This window comes from Triticum aestivum, chromosome 4A (assembly GCF_018294505.1).
Source record: "Triticum aestivum cultivar Chinese Spring chromosome 4A, IWGSC CS RefSeq v2.1, whole genome shotgun sequence".
In the NCBI taxonomy this organism is placed as follows: Eukaryota; Viridiplantae; Streptophyta; class Magnoliopsida; order Poales; family Poaceae; genus Triticum; species Triticum aestivum.
Window position 1 is genome coordinate 737,476,087 of NC_057803.1, and position 21,191 is coordinate 737,497,277.

At 42.8% G+C, this 21,191-nt stretch overlaps 2 protein-coding genes across 2 annotated transcripts; both read left to right on the forward strand.

Annotated features, from left to right (window-relative positions):
- Positions 1–3,787: 3,787 nt before the first annotated feature.
- On the forward strand, positions 3,788–16,791 carry LOC123088463 (disease resistance protein RGA5). The gene is made up of 11 exons (XM_044510675.1): positions 3,788–3,985; positions 4,606–4,799; positions 4,877–5,135; positions 5,695–5,917; positions 6,024–6,147; positions 6,562–6,774; positions 6,861–7,768; positions 8,300–8,536; positions 13,452–15,122; positions 15,637–16,611; positions 16,699–16,791. Exons 2-10 carry the CDS (start codon positions 4,635–4,637, stop codon positions 15,671–15,673), a joined length of 3,837 nt encoding a protein of 1,278 aa, XP_044366610.1. The 5' UTR covers positions 3,788–3,985; positions 4,606–4,634; the 3' UTR covers positions 15,674–16,611; positions 16,699–16,791.
- Positions 16,792–17,687: 896 nt separating this feature from the next.
- LOC123088462 (probable L-type lectin-domain containing receptor kinase S.5) lies at positions 17,688–19,356 on the forward strand. Its single transcript, XM_044510674.1, has one exon. The coding sequence runs from the start codon at positions 18,301–18,303 to the stop codon at positions 19,108–19,110; it is 810 nt and encodes a 269-aa protein (XP_044366609.1). The 5' UTR covers positions 17,688–18,300; the 3' UTR covers positions 19,111–19,356.
- The last annotated feature ends 1,835 nt before the right edge of the window (positions 19,357–21,191 follow it).

Consider the following 21,191-nt stretch of genomic DNA (forward strand, 5'->3'; position numbering starts at 1 on the left):
TATTTCGTGTGAGAAAACGAAGGAAAAATAAACATGACAGGGCATGGTGTTTATGTCAGCATTAGTGTACATGATCTTTAAGCTAGACTACTCTCTGCCCTACCAATCCCCCCACAAAGATAACTCTAAACTACACACGCAAACAAACACTGCGGGAATATATGACAAACGTACTTTGCACTTCAGTCATGGAGAGTGGGCAAGCGGCAAACCTCACGAACTACGGGTTGTCAACCTACTTTTACTCTAAATAAATCTTAGGATGTGGTACCAATTGTTGTTCCAGATTAGAGGGGAGGCGGCAAACTACTAATTGTAGGGTAGGCATGGAGGCTAGCGGGTACTAGCAAGAAACTGCAGCGGTGCACGAGAGAAGACAACACGACAAGGCGAAAACAACTCAACATTAATTCAAAGGATCGGTACTCCCGACAATGTCTTACACCATGCCCCAAAAAAAGTCAAGATGAGGCATCACGTCTCCTCTCTTTAATGTTAGGTACCCAGTATTATATGGACTCCATTAACAAGGGAATCATTGATTACGACTCGACTACAAGGGAAAGCTCAGAGGAATTGTTGAGATAAGGAGGAAGATGAACAATGTAAAGAGACGGGGAACAGAAGAACAACTAATTCTTTTTTCTTTTTTTCTTTTTTAATTTTTTGCGATTTTTTTTCAAATCCCAAACATTTTGTTGTTTCTGGAATTCACGAAATGTTCATGAATGTAAAAAAATGTTTAGCAATTGAAAAAAAATTCATTGAATTCAATTAATTTGTTCATTGGATTGAAAAAATGTTCATCAGAACTCAAAATTTATTTATCAAATTAAAAAAACATCATATTCAAAATTTGTTCATCATTTTAAAAAATGTTCATCAAACTCAAAAAAATTTCATCCATTAAAAAAAAGATCTTGAATACATTTTTTCATCAAGTTCGAAATATGTTCATCGAATTCAAAATTTGTTAATGAAATACAAAAAAAATATCATCATTAAAAAATGCTCATAAAGAATTGTTCTTTAAAATAAAAAATTCATGAAATTCAAAATTTGTTCATCCAATTTTTTTATAAATGTTCTTGAATATACAAATTTTGTTCATCAAGTTCAGAAAATGTTCATCGAATTCAAAACTTGTTCATGAAATAGAAAAATGTTTATCATTATTTAATAATTGTTAATCAAAATGAAAAATTGTTTATTAAAATTTAAAAATGTTCATTCTTTTGAAATTGCGAACATTTTTCATTTCAATAACTATTTTTCACAATTCACAATTCATTTTTTTGCAATTTAGAACATTTTTGTAATGCCGAATTATTTAATAGAATAAAAGGAAAACAGAATAAAAGGAAAAGTAAAAATGAAAACGAAAAAAGGGGGCTTCCTGCCCCGCGCATGGGTCGGCCCAACAAGGCGCGCGTGGGGGCATGCCCATTCGTGTGTCCTGGGTGCACAGGTCACCAAATAGGACCTCCCTCCTCCTCTGCAGTTCTCCTATTAATATTTTTTAGGGGTGAAACCAAGTTTATTCATCAAAGTCCACATGGTCCGGGATACATCTCTTGTCGTGGGGTGCGCCAAACAAAATTGTGGCGACCCGGACCTTTTGAAAGTGAAAATTTGGCTAAGCTATGTGCTTCATAATTAACAACAGGATTCTCAAAAGAAAAGTTACAATAAAAGATAGATGCCTTAAGGTTTATTTCAGTGGTAAGTGCTCCATATGTTCCCCATGTGCTCCTGTTGATATCTGATACGACTTGCTAACACTCTAAAGCCACCACAAAGTTTTGGATGCCCAAGTCCTCTGCAAGAGAGAGAGCCTCCTGGCAAGCTACAACTTCTAGGGTGGCAGGATCAAGAACTCCTTCGACAACTAGTGCCGAACTCCCCTTATAGTTTCCCCCTCAACTCTATAGACTGCCGCAGCTGAACCTCCTCTTCCTGCTAAAACTCCTGCATCAACATGTATCTCACAAAATCCCAAGGGTGGCTTTTTTGGCCTTTGCTGAACACGCTACGGTGAAAACAACACTTGTAACCGAGCTTCTATGATTGTCTCTAATGATGCCCAGTGAACCTGCCAATTAAACTTTGAGTTGCTTGAGGGCGCTGGATGATAGATTCATGAATGACCTTGTTTAGCAGGTCCACGAACAACTGCAAAACGGGCCTGCATAACTCCAAATACCCTCTCGACATCCTTTTTAGCCGCTTCTTGTCTTTGGGCAAAGTAAGCCTTTTTCTGGCCAACTAGGTTTGAGATGGTGCTGACAAAGGTAGCCATGTAGGATAGATACAGTCAACCAGATAGTAGCCCATGTTGTACTCATGTTCATTGACAGTACAGTGACAAGGAGGAGCTTTTCCTTCAGTCAGCCTCGCAAACACCGACGATCGTTGTAGCACATTGATGTCATTGTGAGACCTAGGCAAGCCAAAAAAAAGCATACCAAATTCAAAGATTCTGTGATGCAATTGCTTCAAGAATGATGGTGGGCTTCTTAAAATGACCCTGATATTGCTCTTGTAAAGCCTTTGGGCAGTTCTTCCATTTCCAATGCATGCAGTCAGTAGATCCAAGCAAACCTTGGCACCCTCTTGCTTCTGAGATTGCTAGGAGCCTCTTGATGTCTGCCACAGTTGGTTCTCTCAGGTATTGAGGTCCGAACACATCGACCATGTTAGTTGCAAAACTGACCACGAATCAACATCATGCCATATGCAAGCATCCGGAGTGCAGCAACACACTTCTGGCAACAGAGAAGCCAAATCGTTCCCATGTCGTCCTTCTTCAGGATGAAGTAGTCATCGTAGGACCGGATGCCATGGTACAAATGATTGAAGACAGTCTTGCGCACCCGACAACGCTGACTAAAATGGCCAGCGAATAGTGCATCGGAGGCAAAGTAGTCCTGTTGCGGTTGAGCACTCGATGACCCTTGATCGAGCCCTTGAAATTGAGATCATGCTCCTGCGCATGCTCCGTGTCTTCAAGGATCGCATGCATCATCGCCGTCTCATCAGAGTACTCCTCCTCGTCTGACGAGCCGTCAGACGACTCAACATACTGCTCGTATATGTACTCCAACTCGGAATATATTGCTAGAAAAAAGAAGGGACAACTGTTTTTAGATTCGGCGATTCATCGAACAGTTGCCAAGCATGATGAGAATAGCAGTAGCGGATGGTACCTGCTGGCAGGGCGGTCGGAGGATAGGGGTTGAGCGGAGACGGAGGAGAAGCAGGATGAAGGCATGCTGGAGTGCTGAAGGTGACAGTGATGCAGAGTTTCAGTAGGGTTGTGGCGTGGTGGCCAAGGTGGTGGAGCGGCGGCGAAGGTAAGAGAAAGATGGAAGGAAAGAAAATGGTGAGGATGGAGTCGCGGAGTCCGGGAAGGGTTTTGGATGGGCCTAGGGTGTCGGATTCCTATATTTCGCGTGGCCGGACTCCTGCAAATATCTTTCATTTTTGTCTCCGTTTTACGGGAGAAATCATGTCTGGACTGCCCTACGAATCGATACAAACGGGTGTTAGATGGCTGCTGGGTCCAGACAGCACGGTCGGGACCGAAGCGGGTGGTTGGCTGGTCCACATTGAAGATGCCGTTATGAAGAAGAAGAGTATAAATAAAAATTCCAAAAGCATTTGATCCACGCGCACGATGGAAAGGTAGTGGAGTAGTGCGTGGTTTCTTTCTCCGGTGAGTCTCCGCCCACAGACTCCATCCAGGTCAAGCCTGCTCTGCTCGTCCTTCATTCCATTCCATTGTTGGCACGGCCTCTTTTTTCCCCCTCGCCCCCTCCGCGTTCCGTCTCTCCACTCCCACCCTCCCTGTCAAGACGGGTACTCCTCCGGCGAGGGCGCCACCTCCACCCTTCCGCCAAGTTCTTCTCCGGCCCGCCCTACCTCAGCAATCCTTTGACGCTCGACATCCTTGGTCCCCGGCGCCGCTTCCTCCGGTCAGAGAAAGGTACCTACCGTAAGCCAAGAAGGTCGTGATAAATGGGGACTCGTCCCCTGTTTTTTGGTTAATTAGCGCTACATCCGTATCCTCCATATCATATATAGATCTAATCAGGGGATCCCTTTTCTTCGACGCTTTTTTTTTTCTAACTACTCCCTCCGTTCGGAATTACTCATCCAAGAAATGAATGTATATAGATGTATTTTAGTTGTAGATACATTCATTTTTGTGACAAGTAATTTCGAACGGAGGGAGTAGTAATGGAGAACAAAGTCCGTCCATCTCTTTCAGACTTTTCAGATCGAGTCTCTTTCAGACTTCATCAGATATAGATATACTAAATTTCTTCACATAGATTCTTTTTTCGTTGTTGCTATAATCGAGAGAAAAAGTCCGTCCGTCTCTTTCATATTTTTTAGATCGACATCAGACTTCAGATAGACATAACTAAATTTTCTCTGCAATTGCTATTTCTTCAGTTACCCAAAGTCCCAAACATTACAGTATTGGTTTCAGTCGACTTTCTGAACCTGATTATTTTCCAGGCAACTGAATAATAGCAGGTCCCAGTTTTCTCCTTATTTGCACATACGGCTAATGAACTACACTCATTATGCATGCTTCAGGAGAATAACACCTGACTTTCATAACCAAGATGACGGATGACGGCCAAAGCAGCCAACTTGCTGCTCTGGAGAAAGTGTTGCTCGATGAAACCGCGGATCCAGTTGATCTGCCTTTCTCGCTGCTCAGCTCCATCACAGGAAACTTCTCTGAAGATAATGAAATCGGCAGGGGTGGGTTCGGAGCGGTTTACAAGGTAAGCAACCAGACCCTCTGCTCTGAAATTAATTTACCAGAGACAATCTAGCTGACACGGTTCTATGTGAGATGCAGGGAGTGCTTCCAAGTGGTCGCACTGTCGCCGTGAAGCGGCTCTTCGAGAGGTACGAGATCCTGGACAAGAATTTCGAGAGCGAGGTCACCTGTCTCGCGGTGGTCAGGCACAAGAATACCGTGCGATTTCTCGGGTACTCCTCTGAAACGCAGCAAGTACTGATGCCATATGACGGGAAGCATGTCTTGGCAGATGTGCGGCATAGGCTGCTCTGCTTCGAGTACATGCCCAAAGGGTGCCTTCCTGACTATCCCTCCGGTAAAATCAGATTAGCCTTATACCTTTCCTTGCATTTCTGCTATGTAGTAGTAGTAAATGTCTACCAACTACAGTCCAGAGTATTTATTAGTTGCCACTCTGCTGAGATTTGTTAATTCTTTTTGCACACTAAATGGTAGTTTCAGCTCTGTTCTTATACCGCTGCAAAACATGCATTCTTCTGTTTGGACATATTTTGAATTCTCATCCTCTTTGCCTCAGAGAGAGTGCTCTAACAACTATCTTCTGTTGTGGATAGAGCTTAATCGAGTGACCAAACTAAAATTCAGAGCATCTCAGTTTTCCAAGCCAAATATGTTGGCAAGCCCACATATTTGCACCTGAATTTTGAACTGAAGTGGTAGCTACTTTTTCCCCCCAATTGTGACACCCACGTTTTGGCAATGAGATAGGTTTTTCGAGAACTTCCTTTGAATTCGTTAGCATACTGGCTTTGAAAATCGGGCAATCATTCTTGAAGGCCCTTTTTCATTTTATTGGACTGCTTATCCCACCGCATATAGTACTAACTATTTGTTGTATTGTATACTCTCCACAGATGCATCTTGTCAACTTCAATGGACCACATGTTACCAAATAATCAAGGGCATCTGTGAGGGCGTACATTATCTTCATCAGCAACGTATTATTCACATGGACCTCAAACCTCAGAATGTACTATTGGATGATAACATGGTGCCCAGAATAGCGGATTTCGGTCTATCACACCGCTTAAGTGGGAGCCGGAGTCGGGCTATTACTGAAAACAAGCTTGGGACGATGTAGGCTCGCAATTCTCTTTGAGGACTTAATGTTTTATCAGTAACGTAGCAACTTTTTTGCATACACTTTATCAGTATCAGATAAATTACATTAATTTTTATGCAGGGGATATATGGCACCAGAATTCTTAAATAATGGAGAAATTACCTGCATGGCAGACATATATAGTTTGGGTGTTATAATCATGGAGATCCTTATGAGACATAAGGAATGCTCTAATGTTGAGGAGGTAATTATATTATATATGAGGTTCCAAGAAGAACATTGTAGACAACATGTTTAGCGCAAACTACAACGTTGTTAAACAAAAATGCAACACATATTCAATCAGAGTATCTAATTAACAGTAGGGTTTGCAAATTTCAAGATTTGAATGTTCTGTTTGTACCGATCTTCCAAAAAAGGTAACATAGAAATGATTATGATTTTTGAAGTCATTATGTGCATCGAAAGATTAATAACACTAAAATCGATCAAGTGAGAAATTTAAAATTGTTTGTGGTAGGTAGCCTTGCATTTGGTCTCCAATCCTAAATCAATACAGTTCAGTGTTCCCATTTTCCAGTTCTAAAATCCACATTTTTCAATTCAATTCTAAATGCCACCCTTTTTTCGTAATTCATTACAGTTGTTAATTTAGCAGGTAGTTGAAAGTTGGGCAAACAAGTTCGGGGTATCAGAGAGCCAGACAACATTGGAACAAGTAAAAGTAGGTGCTGAGATAGGGATAAAATGCATGAACTATGACCCAAGGAATAGGCCTGCTACATGGTTTATCATTCGTGGAATACTGGGTGAAGCGGAAATTTCAAACTGGTCTATTACAAGTGATGTAGCTACCTCGACAGAAGGGCAGGTACAATTACTCAATAGTAAATGTATATGATCCACCATTTAACTATTTAGTGATTTGTCCTGACCTTCTTTTCATTTTTGTTGCAGATAGGCTTTGCCTCCAAGTTGGTGGATGAATTGAAGTTCATGGATGATTCCGCTGCAGCATCCGAACTGCAGCCATCAGTGCTGGAGGTAGAGCAGGAGGATGGCAAAGTGAGCCTAGAGAGTAAGGGGAAGGCAACAGCAGTGACTGTGGCGACTGGGGTGAGCACCCTCAGTGCCAAGCTTGCCAAGCTCATGGGTGACGAGTACATTAAGCGCAAAGAGGTGAGGAAGCAGGCGTCCTTCCTCAAGGAGTTGAGCACCATAAACGCTGTCCTTGAGCAGCTGGAGCTCATGATTGAGCTCGCTCCAGCAGTAAAAAATTGGAGGGATGATGTCAGGGAGATCTCCTATGACATGGAGAATTGCATTGATGACTTCATGCGCCAATTTGGAGGTGAGGATGCTGAAGCAAGCTTCACCAGGGAGGCTGCTGAACTTCACAAGAGGTTGTGCGAGCTTCATAGGATTGCCAACCAGATGGAAGAGCTCAGGACTCTTGTGGTAGAAGCAAATGCTCGACGTGAGAGCTACAAGATTGATGATTGCAAGCCTAGCTTTGTGGGTGTCGACCCTCGGCTGTCAGCAGTCTACCAGGAGGCAACTAGTCTTGTGGGCATTGACGGCCCAAGGGAGGAGGTTGCCAATTGGTTGATGGATACTCAGAAAAAACTCAAGGTTGTGTCTGTTGTTGGTTTTGGAGGTCTGGGTAAAACTACACTTTCCAAACAGGTATATGATAAGATCAGGGGGCATTTCAAGAGTGTGGCATTCATTTCAGTTTCACAGAAGCCTGATATGAGAGTGCTTCTCAGTCGCCTACAATTGAAACTTGGGATAAGTGTGTCTTCTCATGATTGCGGGTTTGAAGACATCATTGAAGAGCTAATGAAGTATCTCGCAGATAAAAGGTAATTACTTACTTCCTATAGCCACTGGCATTGGCTGCTCATCTTCAATTTGAAGTAGCAATTAATTGGTTAGTACATATTTTGGTTAGAGTTGCTTGCCCATGCATGTTGGAAGTTTTGTTGTTTTCTTGTTTTGTATGTTCGTGATAGATATTCAAAATTTTAAAGAAAACATTAGAGCAGAAACACACCTTCGGAACAACTGATTGAAGTTTTGTATGTTTTTTTCATTCAATGTAAAAACTTGCTTAGTTGTTTATTGGAAGAGACTCGTAGGGGTTGAGAGACAGGACCGAATACTCATAGGTGAAGAATGCTAGGTGGCTACAATATACAGGCATAAGCTGACCAAATGATAATGAACGTTCTTCAGCCAGGCATTGTTATCCCGTCTTGAATATTATGTGATCATGCTAATTTAGCCATATGAGCAACATATTTCTTTCATCTAGTCCATTTTAATTTTCGATGCTTCTGTCTTCAACTTAGTCATATTCTGATACGATGTAACCTGTGCAAACATTTCAACAGGTACCTTATTGTACTTGATGACTTGTGGGATCAATCAGCATGGAATACTATTAGTCTTGCTTTTCCAGAAAATGGAAATGGGAGTAGAATAATAGTAACGACACGAGTGGAAGATGTGGCTAGTGTGGCCTGTCACAATGACCGTAAGTGCATTTACACAATGAAGCCCCTCAATGAACAGAATTCAAGAATGTTATTCTCGAACAGAGTATTTGGGTCTGAAGTTGTTTGTCCACTGTTGAGATTCGCCGAATTATCACTTGCGCCTCCGTAAACTCGCAAGAGAAGTGGGCTGGCGATTTTCTGGAAGACTGTCGAACACACACACTCCATTCCTTGTCAGAGATAAGTACACAATACATTTTACATTTTGGTCCTTGCCAAACTTCTATCTTTGCTTACAGGTACTACCAACACTCCCCCTCAAGATGGGGCAAATATATTTATGAGCCCCATCTTGCTACATAGTTTTTCAAAAGATACAACACTAACAACCTTTGTTAATACATCTGCAAGTTGATTTTCAGATCTAACAAAGTCAACTTGGAGAAGTCCCTCGTCTAGCTTTTCTCTTATGAAATGTCTATCAATTTCGATGTGTTTAGTTCTATCATGCTGGACCGGATTGTGTATTAACTTGATTACAGCCTGGTTATCACAAAAAAGTTGCAGTGGTCCTCCATCAAAAAGCCTAAGTTCAGATAATAGTATCCTCAACCACATCAATTCACATAATCCTGAAGCCATGGATCTAAACTCTGCTTCAGCAGTAGATCGTGCCACCACACTTTATTTTTTGCTCCTCCAACTAACAAGATTACCACCAACGAAAACACAGTAGCCAGATGTAGACCTTCTATCGTCTAGGCACCCAGCCCAATCAGCATCAGTAAAACCCTCTACTTTTAAGTGTCCATAATTAGAAAATAGAATCCCTCTTCCCAGACAACCTTTAAGATATCTTAGTATTCTGTGCACAACATCTAAATGACTTGATCTCGGGTCATGCATAAATCTGCTCACCAAGCTAACAGCATAGGCAATGTCTGGCCTAGTGTGTGATAAATAAATTAACCGACCAACTAACCTTTGATATTGATGTTTGTCCACAGGATCACCAGAATCTGCTCGAATACGATGGTTCTGCTCAATTGGAGTTGTCGCTGGTCTACAATTTAGCATGCCAGTTTCAACGAGTAAATCAAGTACATATTTTCTTTGCGATAAGTAAATGCCTTGTGATCCATATGCAACCTCAATTCCCAGGAAATAATGAAGAAAACCCAGATCCTTAACTTCAAATGACTTGGCCAACATCTTCTTTAGGAATGCTATCCCATCATCATCATTGCCTGTGATCACAATATCATCAACATACACAATAAGGATGACAATCTTGCCACTCTGGTACTTAAAGAAAAGGGTGTGATCTGCATTGCTTTGTCGATAACCCATAGAGCATATCTCCTTTCTAAGTCGTCCAAACCATGCTCTAGGTGACTGTTTCAAACCATATAGAGACCTTTTCAGCCTACACACTTTACCCTCTGTTTCTTGTGTACCAAACCCAGGGGGAATCTCCATATAAACCTCTTCTTTCAAATCTCCATGAAGAAAAGCATTTTTAACATCCATTTGAAATAACCTCCACTTATTATTTGCAGCTATAGATATGAGAGCCTTAATGGTGTTCATTTTCGCCACTGGTGCGAAGGTCTCATCATAGTCCACTCCATAAGTCTGACTATACCCCTTTGCCACTAACCTGGCTTTATATCTTTCTACTTTTCCCTCTGAATTTTGTTTTACAGTAAATACCCATTTACAACCAACAGCCCTTTTGTTAGGAGGAAGAGTAGTGAGTACCCAAGTATTATTTTTATCAAGTGCTGTCATCTCCTCTATCATAGCAGCTCTCCACTCCGGATATTGTTTCGCCTCCTGCCAATCATGTGGTATAGGTAGAGTGGAATCTAGTGCATCTATAAATGATTTATATTGGGAGCCCAATGATACATATGAGACATAATTAGAAATATCATATTGAGATAGATTTGATGGTAACTTCCCTGCAGTGGAACGTGGCTGCTTTCTGCGAGCAATAGGAATATCTAACTCATCAACTTGAGGAGATGACTCATGCACATCTGATTGTGTCACACTTGGCAAGGTTTCTTGTGCTTGTATTGCAGGAGCTTCTTGAGCTTCATGATCACACCTAGATGGAATAACTTCCTTCTCAGATCAGTTTCTCCTTTTATACACCTGAACTTCTTGTTCTTCATTTGGTTTAGGCCACTGTCTCCTTTTATACACCTGAACTTCTTGTTCTTCATTTGGTTTAGGCCACTTAACAGCTTCATTTGATTCATCTCGTAGCTCCCCCTGTGTCCGTTTCTGTTCAGCTTCTGATGTACCTTCATCTTCATCGTCATACATATCTGCAGCTGGAATCACTCCAACAATCATATTCCTGGATGCTGCTTCATTATATTCTTCACCTTTATCTCCCCCTATCTCGTTGTCCAGATCTGTAGCATCATTAACATATAAATCAGGAAAGACATCAGTTAAATCTACTGATTCCCCATAGAAGGGTTCATGCTCCCTGAACACTACATCCATGCTCACAAACATCCGTTTTTCTGATGGGCACCAACATTTATAACCCTTTTGTTTTCCAGAGTATCCCACAAATACATATTTCACTGCTCTAGGGTCAAACTTGCCAACTGATGGTCCATGATCCCTCACAAAACATACACATCCAAATACCTTTGGTGGTACAACATATGTGGTTTCACCAGTTAGACACTCAATCGGTGTCTTGTTATTGAGCACACGGGATGGCATTCTATTCATCAAATAAGCCGCTGTCATCACAGCTTCAGCCCACAAATATTTAGGAACATTCATAGCTAACATGATACACCGGGTGATTTCTAAGAGATGTCTGTTCTTCCTTTCAGCCAACCCATTCTGCTGGGAAGTACCTGGGCAACTAGTTTGATGGATAATCCCAAAGCTTGACAGATACTCATCAAATTGGTTATTTACATATTCTGTACCATTGTCAGTTCGAAATATTTTCACCCGTGCATCATATTGATTCTTGATTAGGTTGTGGAAATCCTTAAAGCATTCAAACACGTCAATTTTATTTCTCAGTACATAAACCCAAGTAGTCCTAGTGCAACAGTCAATAAATGTAGCGAAAGATTTGTATCCATAAAGTTACCACACCCCACTAGGACCCCACACATCTGAGTGGATAGTTTGAAATGGCACCATACTTCTGTGATCAGATGAAGTATATATACTACGGGTTAGCTTCCCATACTGACAAGCATCGCATACTAGACTTTCTTTGCACATTTTATTATAGAGATTAGGATACAACTGACCCAGGGTGTTAAAGGATATGTGTCCCAGCCTGCGATGACGAAGAAGAAATTCTTCCAATGGTGACTGAGATAGCACAGCAGCAGCCATAGGTGCCATATCATCATCCAAGTAGTATAGACCACCTCGCATAATTCCTGTCCCAAGGATTTTCCAAGTCCCAAGTTCCAGGAATAAACACCATATTGGGAAGAAGATTACAGCACAATTAAGTTCTCCTGTAATGCAGCTGATGGATAGCAAATTGATTGGGAATGAGGGAACATATAAAACAGATGATAGAGTCATATTTGGGCAACATTTAATTGTGCCTACTCCCTTAATACTCTGGCCAGAACCATCAGCAAGTCTAACATTTTGCCCTGTAAAATCAGGAGTATAACTGTAGAAATCCTTATATGAACCGGCCATATGTTTAGACGCACCAGAGTCTATTAACCACTGTGTACCAGTCTCAAAATAACTTCCTTTCAAAAATTTCGAAGTATTACCACAGGGGTTAGCAGATGTAGCAAATATCTTGGTTGTTGACCTTTCATCAATGATTCCTTCCTTGAACCGAAGCCACTTCTTCAACTCATCAGTAGTCATTTCGACAGTAATAGTCTGACATTTTCCATCATTTTTAGTTGTCCCCATTGCACTAACATCAGTAGGACGTGCTGCCCGACAGCGATTACAGACACCTCGGAATGCAAAATTTACATTCTCACATCTTGTATTTGGACACAGCCAATCCCCCTCTCGCTGCCATGATTTTGCAGTACCACTACCACATCCTTTACCTCTACCTGAACCATCGTCCCTTTGCTTACCAATCCCAGAGCCTGATATTTTCCAACCATAACGCTGCAAATTCCCTGGCCTTCCACTACCAGAATGCACACCTTCACACAATCACTCACAACTCCACTACCAATCGAAACTTACTCTGACCTTCACAGCCTCAATTGCACACTGCTCTTTGGTCTACTGCTCTGTTCTTCTCTCCACTCCAAGGCAGCAGCAACAACCCACGAACAGATTTAGATTTAGGCAACACACCCCTTCTCTACTTGTTGAAGCCACAAGTCATCTTCATCTTCACTACCTCACCAGTTCACCTTTTCTCTGCTTGCACACACAGCAGGCACCAGGCACCTCCCTTTCTTCTCCCTTGCAACCTACCAGCAGCCACAGTTGAAGGGGACCTCACCTTCTACCTTCTCTACACTCCTCCACTGCTCCTCCTCTGCCACACAGTTCCACCAGTAGCAGCAGCAGCCAGCACAGGAGCCCTTCCAAGCAGCAGCCGCAGCCACACCCCACAGAGCAGCAGCAGATCCAGATGCACCAGCAGCTGCCCTTCTCCTTGGTCAATCAGCAGCAGGACAGCAGACCAACACTCAGCAGTTCCCGCAGCACCTCCTGCGCCTCCTACTCTGCAGCCAGCTCGCCCAGAACGCGCCCACAGCCGCCTCCTCCTCCGCGTCGCGCGCGCGCAAGAGCAGCCTCCTCTCTCTCCTGACCCCACCAGGCCCGGCCGCCTTGCCGGCGAGGGACTACGCCGCCACCGCCGGAACGCCAACCTGCTCTGATGCCATGTTGAGATTCGCCGGATTATCACTTGCGCCTCCGTAAACTCGCAAGAGAAGTGGGCTGGCGATTTTCTGGAAGACGGTCGAACACACACACTCCATTCCTTGTCAGAGATAAGTACACAATACATTTTACATTTTGGTCCTTGCCAAACTTCTATCTTTGCTTACAGGTACTACCAACATCCACCCTATCTTAAAGACGTTGCGGCTGAAATTCTGAAGAAGTGTGGCGGATTGCCTCTTGCAATTATCACTATAGCTAGCCTATTAGCTACTCAAGTGAGGTCAAGGAAACACTGGGAGAGCATAAGGAAATCTCTGGGTGCCCAATCTACCACAAATCCTTCATTGAAAGAGATGAATAACATATTAAACCTTAGCTACACGCATCTTCCTCTTCATCTCCGGGCATGTTTTTTGTACCTTGGTATGTATCCTGAGGACCACATTATATGGCGGGATCATCTTGTTAGACAATGGATAGCTGAAGGCTTCGTCAGCAGTTTGCATGGGTCAGATTTGGAGGATATTGGCAGGAGTTACTTCAATGAGCTCGTCAATAGAAGTATGATTCAGCCATCAAAAACTGAGTATGGAGAGGTGTTGTCTTGCACAGTACATGACATGATGCTTGATTTGATCCTAATCAAGTGTGTAGAAGACAATTTTCTAAGTGTGGCGTACAATTCTGAGGACATGGCAAGACTGATGCATGGCTGCAAGTACAATGTTCGCAGATTATCCCTGAGCTCCATGGCTATTGGTGGAGCAACATATGAGTATGATATGGCTATTGCTGCTAGACTGCCACAAGTTCGGTCATTTATATTGTTTGAGAATCCCATACCACCTTTTTTGTGGTTCAAGTATCTCAGGGTGCTCATCATTGTTAGGGGAAAGGATACAGTTGACCTCACTGCCATTAGCCAACTGTTTCAGCTGAGGTGTGTGATGGTTAGAGTCGATGGGAAAATAGAGCTCCCTACTGAACTTGGTAAGCTTGTTTACTTGGAGACACTGGACATACAGAAATGCAGGCTGGTAAAGAGCATCCCTTCAGATATAGTTCATTTGCCCCGCCTGTCCTATCTGGGTCTTCCAAATTGTACAGACCTGCCGGAAGGTATCGATAATATGAAATCACTGCGTACTCTGCAAGAGTTTGACCTGGAAAAGATCTCCCTGAAGTATATTATGGGTCTCAGCGAGCTGACCAATCTGAGGGAACTGAGTGTGAAAAAAGAGTTCAGTTTGGGGACGCAAAAAGTTGATGCTTTGGCCTTCTCCATTGGAAAGCTCCGTAACCTCGAATGTCTGCGCATCTTTGGTTGCCATCTTGAGAGTGAGAACCTGCAGCTGGGCTCATTATCCAATCCTTTTCAACATATGGAGCGACTTTGCATGAGAACATGGTGGTTCTGCAGAGTTCCGAAATGGATGGATGGTCTCCATTGTCTGCGCGTCCTTGAGCTGCAGGTTGAGACGTCAACTGAGGAGATTCATCTTCTTGGAGAGCTTCCCTCCCTCGTCTACCTCAACTTTGGAGCGGGTAAAATCCCTGCTGAAAGAGCTATATTAGGCACAGGACTATTCCTAGTTCTGGAGTATTTTTATTCTAGTTCTCGGAAAGACATTACAGCGTACCTGGGGTTCGAAGCAGGGGCTATGCCCAACTTACGAATCCTTTGTCTCAGTGTGGTGCATTGGGGTGGTACCATACCAGTCGGCATGGAGCACCTGTTACACCTCCAGGAGATCCGACTTGACGGGGCCTCTCATGATGTTGTGTGCGCGTTCAAGGAGGCTTCGCTGGTGCACCCAAACCGCCCTTCCGTTAGTAGGTAAAGTAACAGCTTGTTGGCTCACATCTAGAAGATCAAGAACTAGATTTTTTTGTAAACTAAATGTATATAATGGCTGTAACTCTGATTATTAATGAATGCATGCTAGTTGCTAGCTCCTGATCTTCCCTATAATGGCTGCAATCCTGATGATTAAGCAGGTGGATGCATCATGTGCCGTATTCTGATTATTTTGTGATTGGAAGATCAGGAATGCTAGGATTGAGGATGCATTTGGTCTAGTATACGTACCATGCTTGCTTATACTTAACTTAAACCCCTTGGTGTTAATTGCTAGGTCAGGTAGTTAACATCGTATGCCTGTGTACATAACTGGGATTGGACGGGAGCTGATACAGCTTTTGAAGCTTGAAAATGAATCTCTATTCTCTTTTTTTTAAACAACTTTTGAATATAATCTCATCAAGTGAAAAGCTTGTCCAATCTATTTGTTCCTGTATGCAAACATTATGTTTGTGAGCTTTGCCTCATTCTGCAGTGTTCCTGTATGCAGACTGGGCTCAAGCCTAGAAATAATGGGAAGATGGTAGTAACTGCAAGCAGCTACCACTTGTGCAAACTCTATGGCCCATCTTGGATGAAACTATTTTGTGTTACCATGTTTCTGAACATCGCAACAACACAAGCTTTTGCTTAGGGAGCAGCTCTGCCGATTGAATAGGTTCACAGGGTGTTGGTACACGTCAGAAGTATTTGGTTGAAGACAATTATCGACCATTTAGCCAAGGAGACGGCACCTCCTTGTAACACGTCAGAAGCACTTCTGTACTGACAGCAGCATGCAGGTGAAAGAAATCAGTACACTAGAGCCAGTGGTGACAACAGTTTCATAGAGACGCAGCTTGGAGAACATGCACAGTATTTGTCTGTCAACACGATTGAATGACCACTAGGAATAAGGTCTATCGGCGTGGTTGATTGATGTCCACGGCGTGATTGATTTGGCTACCCTGTTTGAGGCGGCTCAACAGCATTAGTGCTGTTGCTTCTGATGTCATGCATGATGACTCTTGATTCTTGAATGGGTCTGGAATGATAATAGACATATAAACTAAAAACAGCGAAGATGAATTATTCAAGAATGCCATATTATTCCAAGAAAAGCTCTGAGCTGCTTGAGAATGGATGATGTATTTATTTTAAACTTGGCAATTCATTTGTGAGTCTGAACATTTGCCACAGCGAGCAGGACTGAATCCCAGCTAGTATCATACATAATCTTTGTCTACTGGTTTTTACATTGCTAATACCTGTATAGTTTTTCCAGTTTCTTGGCTCCAAGATGGTCTGGTTCATCTCTCTCTCTCTTTTCAGATAGCACTGATGAACGCAAAGATTCAACACCAGTAACAACTACACAATGGAAGCTGGGGAAGTGGGAACACTGCTTATCATATATGTCAAACTTGTTGCAGGCAAGGAGGACTACGTCCTTTCAGGTGCTTGGGAAGAACATGGCACACTCCAGGTACCACCCAGCTGCCTTGAGAAATATTACGACAGAAGAAGATCGTCTGTTCTCTGAACTTGTTTTTTTTTTCTGAATCTGAGGCAGAATTTCAGATACTTTGGCATGGCCGGCCTCAAGAGATGTCTTCAAGATGAGCAAGGAATTTGCGCGACGTGTTTAGGTAGTCTAATCAAGCTGGTTTTATGCTCTTTTTTACTTAGTTGGCTCTATACAGTAGCCAAAATTACCTCCCCTGTACCGTGCAGTGCACCTCTGATCATCTCGTAATCAACTTGCATAGGATTTTTGTTGACGCAAGTTGGAACATACATTTGGTGCGGGAATGCAGGCAGCATGTAAATGGTGCTGCGGTGTAAGTCCATGCTAGAGTTTCCTTGGCTATATCAACTTTGCAAATTCATCATATGAATATAGGTAGACCATGTAAAACAACATATGATGGAATAAAGAGCAGTGCAGATCAGGCCTATTTGAGTCAGATCCAAACCATGAACTTATCCCCTTAGAGATTGTTTAGAATACAATATCTCCAAGTGAAGGGCAATCAGATTTTTTCAAGATCTCCACACCAGCATAAAAGACGAACAAAAGCACCAAGTCCAAATCAAACACGTGAATAAGATCATCAAGTTCAACGTTCGACAGTATTACACGCCAGTGGAAACTACTTGAGGGATGGCACCATCACTCACAAAAAAAAAGCTAACGCACCATCAAGTTGTCATTGACCAGTTTTTTCTACCTCTTAGCGTTTTTGTATGTTACACTATTTTACTCGTTCAACAGCCTCGTTATTCCTCCCATTAGCCCCTCTTTTAGTCTGTCACTAGGGGGAAAAAGGGAGATGATTGCATAGTTAAACATATTACTCTGAACATTTTGTATGCATAGGTTATTAATTTAACCGTTGGTAAACTTCTCTGCAGCTGCAGAACTATTGTTGCCGGCTGTATATGATGATTCCCATTGACTATGCTTCATCCAAGTACTCCCTCCGTCCCAAAATTCTTGTCTTAGATTTGTCTAGATACGGATGTATCTAATACTAAAACGTGACATGATACATCCGTATTTAGACAAATCTAAGACAAGAATTTTGGGACGGAGGGAGTATATATTAAGTGAGTCGAGTGACGATGCTTGTTTTCTTTGACTACATCATGTGATACACTTGTAAGTTTTAAGAGCTTTCGACTCTGGAGACAAGTTCTGCATTGACAAGTAATCCAATATAAAAAATTATTGGATGAAAGGGATTTCTACCCAAGTCCTTCATAGCTGGCACTATCATACTGTCACGGATAAGTTTTCTTCCACCTTTGAATGTTTTTTTATGTTAATGTCATTGTTCCGCTAGCTAAACAGACCTTGTTGATCCTCTTAGATGTGCCTCTTTTCATCCCTCTCTGTGAAAAGAAGGTGGGAGATCACATAATAAACATAGTGCTGGTGAGTAGCATCGGTCCCAACATTTTTCCCACCGCTTCTTATTCTAACAATGGGCAGTTTCTCTGCAGTTGCACAAATATTATCCTAGGCTTTATCCCGACGATTCCATTGACTATGTCTCTTCCATGTACTTCGTCAACTCCCCCCCTCCTCCGTACTGAGAAGCTTCAAAGTACAAGGATCGTGTAAATACTCCTCCTTCCTGAAGCTTGCAGGAAGCTATAGGAACCATTTAGCATGACAATGCCCAATACCAATAGCATGTTGAGGTTTTCCCGTATAGCTTATGCAGTTGTTGTCGTCCTAGCCCTAGGCAGTAGAACCTGCAATTGCTTGCAATTTACTTATCCCAACTTCAACACAATCAATAGGGATGATTTCAGTTTCAGCCCAGGCTCCACAATTGCAGATGGTGCCCTGCAAATCACCCAAAGTACCGGAAACATGCGCCACCAATTGGGGAGAGTGGTCTATGCAAGGGAAACCCTCAAGCTGTGGAACAACAAGCGGGCGGCGCCCACCTCGTTCAGGACAGATTTCCTGCTCAACATCATCCCTGGTCAGAATGGGGCTGGAGAAGGTATGGCATTTGTGCTCACAAACAATCCATCATTGCCCAACAACAGCAGTGGCCAGTGGCTTGGCATATGCAATGACACGACAGATGGCACGAAGATGGACCCAGTAGTTGCTATCGAGTTTGACACGAGGAAGAGCTATGAGGATGACCTTGACGGCAACCATATCGGCATCGACATCAACAACATCAAATCTATTCGGCAGTACCCGCTTAGTAATGTTTCCATCATCCTCTCAAGTGGGTCCGATGTATGGGTCAGTATCAGGTACCACGGCACATCGAAATTGTTTCAAGTATTTCTAGTCCAACACAACATCCGTGGGCGGTATGTCTACCAAGGAGATATCTACATTGATCTATCACAGCTTCTGCAGGACAAGATATATCTTGTATTTGCAGGTTCCACTGGCAACTTCACCCAACTGAACCAGATAAAGTCATGGAACTTCACCATGATAGATGAATAAGCTTGCGTTTCACTAGCCTTCGAGCAGCAATTAGCGCGATATGGAGTTGTCGGACGTCGGGTTGCTCTTCATGGGAGGGGCTCGACAGCACAACAGTTTCTGCTCCATGACCTATACTTCTCTCATGGGGAAGTGAGTATTGTGGAAATTTGTACTATTGTATTGAGAGTGTCGAGTGTTCACTATGATGTGCTTATGAAGTTGTAGGTTACATTCCTGCTTGTTTTATGGCTGAATAATTTTATACATGCGTCAGTTCTTTTTAATCACCTTAACAGGACCTACCAAACCAATGCTCAGATGTTGTCTTATCATTTCTTAGCATGTCCTTTTTTGCCTTTTTAGCCCGCTATAACTTTTAATATACCAAAATGGAAGACATATATTTAAGAGATTGCTTGTTCATCTACATTAAGAAAGAGATTGCAATAGGATTCTAGACAGATGCAACTATTGATAAATTCAATTGCGACGAAACATCCCGTGCGATTCAACTAAAAATTGTTAGTTTATCATCATTTAATTTGTTGTGCTCGATGTTTGACCCACTGTGAGTATTTTTTGGGCTCCACCATTATTCTGGAAGAAATGAAGGAAGAAATGAAGGGTTTGAGAAATAGTAAGTTGGTGACAGTTTGTCGCTTACCGACCTGTCCAATTCTATGTGGCTGTTGTCGGAAATGAGTGAAGCTTCTGACGGTACCTGAAGTCTGAAGCTTTTCAATACAGCCAACATCTTCAATTCTTATATATTCCGTACACCTTGTACCACCACTGTTCTTGAACAAATAAAGGGTTTGAGAAATACCAGCTGCTAGTTTGTAAGTTACTGACTTGTCCGAACCTATGGTCGCTGGAAATAGGTCAAGCTTCAGGACCGGAAGCTATTGACACCCAACCTGCCTGCCACCGCCACACCACCACACCGTCTCGAGACAGTTTCACCACCGCTTCACCCCTTTGGCCATGCCGACCAATCGCGCCCACCTGGCAAAGTTCCCGCACACCGACTTCTCCCACCACATGCCGGTAGCGCGCCACCCAACATCTCCATTGGACTAATCCTACTCGGAGCCTTTTGCAGTACTCCAGGGACACAAATTTGAACTACTAACTACCATCAAACGAGCTGTTTGGTATGCTAATAAGGAGCTCAAAGGATGATAAGCAAGGAATTTACCATATTAGAATTCCTGCAGCTAGCATGCCAATTCGCACGCATGCTGAAATTGAACAGTGGTGTGTAGACTTGTCAATTCTGAGCCTGGTATGCTTGTAAGGAGGTGGTGGCCTCGCAAAATATCTAGCTGTTAGAAATCCCAGTGCAAAGTTAGTCGCTTAACTAGTGATAAAATTCACACAGAAAAATCTCTAAATCCGCGGAGGACTCCAACAGGTCGTCGCAGCAGATGATGAAGACCTCCAGTAGCTTGCGAAGACTGGCGTGCTCCTGGAGAAGTTGAGCCGCGTGGTAGCAAGTTGAGGAGATTCGAAAGCATGGACACTTCCTGAGAAATCTGCCACCGATGTTGTGGCGGTGCTGGTGGCTATTGCGCCGGCGACCTCCTTACAAGGAGCAAGCGGGGATGCGCCACTGCCGCGGCACTGAGCCCCGGAGGTGGGAAGAAGGCGGCGGTCTCTGGGCTAGTTTTTATCCTTTCCTTTTTAGAATAGGGTTCGCTAGATTAAAAAAGAGTTTTACTAGAGCACATATGATTAATGGTATTTTGTTTCATCACTGCTTGAGTTCAAGCCAAGTGGCACAACATTTGGCAGAATATTCTTACGAGTATCATGCTCAATTTGGTTGGTATGGGCATCCACCCGATTTTCTCTTATGTAATCCATGATGTAACTCTGTTGACATGGTAATAAAGTGTCACAACGTGAAATTTCAAAAAGTAAGAAAAAAAAGGAGTCGTTCCATTTAGCGACCTTTTTTTAGATAACTCCTATTTAGTGACCTGACCGTGCGAGAGGGCACAAACGCGAAGCCTCCCTCCTCACGTGCATGATTTGTGCCGGCCCATGTGCCCTTTTTTCATTCGTTTTATTTTATTTTTTGGATTTTTGCTTCATAA

Excerpts from the sequence above, each read along its gene's own strand:
- LOC123088463 (XM_044510675.1), top strand. The coding sequence starts at position 4,635 with ATGACGGATGACGGCCAAAGCAGCCAACTTGCTGCTCTGGAGAAAGTG. Across the intron at positions 5,136-5,694 it reads CCTTCCTGACTATCCCTCCG|ATGCATCTTGTCAACTTCAA; the intron begins GTAAAATCAGAT and ends TACTCTCCACAG. Across the intron at positions 5,918-6,023 it reads GAAAACAAGCTTGGGACGAT|GGGATATATGGCACCAGAAT; the intron begins GTAGGCTCGCAA and ends ATTTTTATGCAG.
- LOC123088462 (XM_044510674.1), top strand. The coding sequence starts at position 18,301 with ATGACAATGCCCAATACCAATAGCATGTTGAGGTTTTCCCGTATAGCT.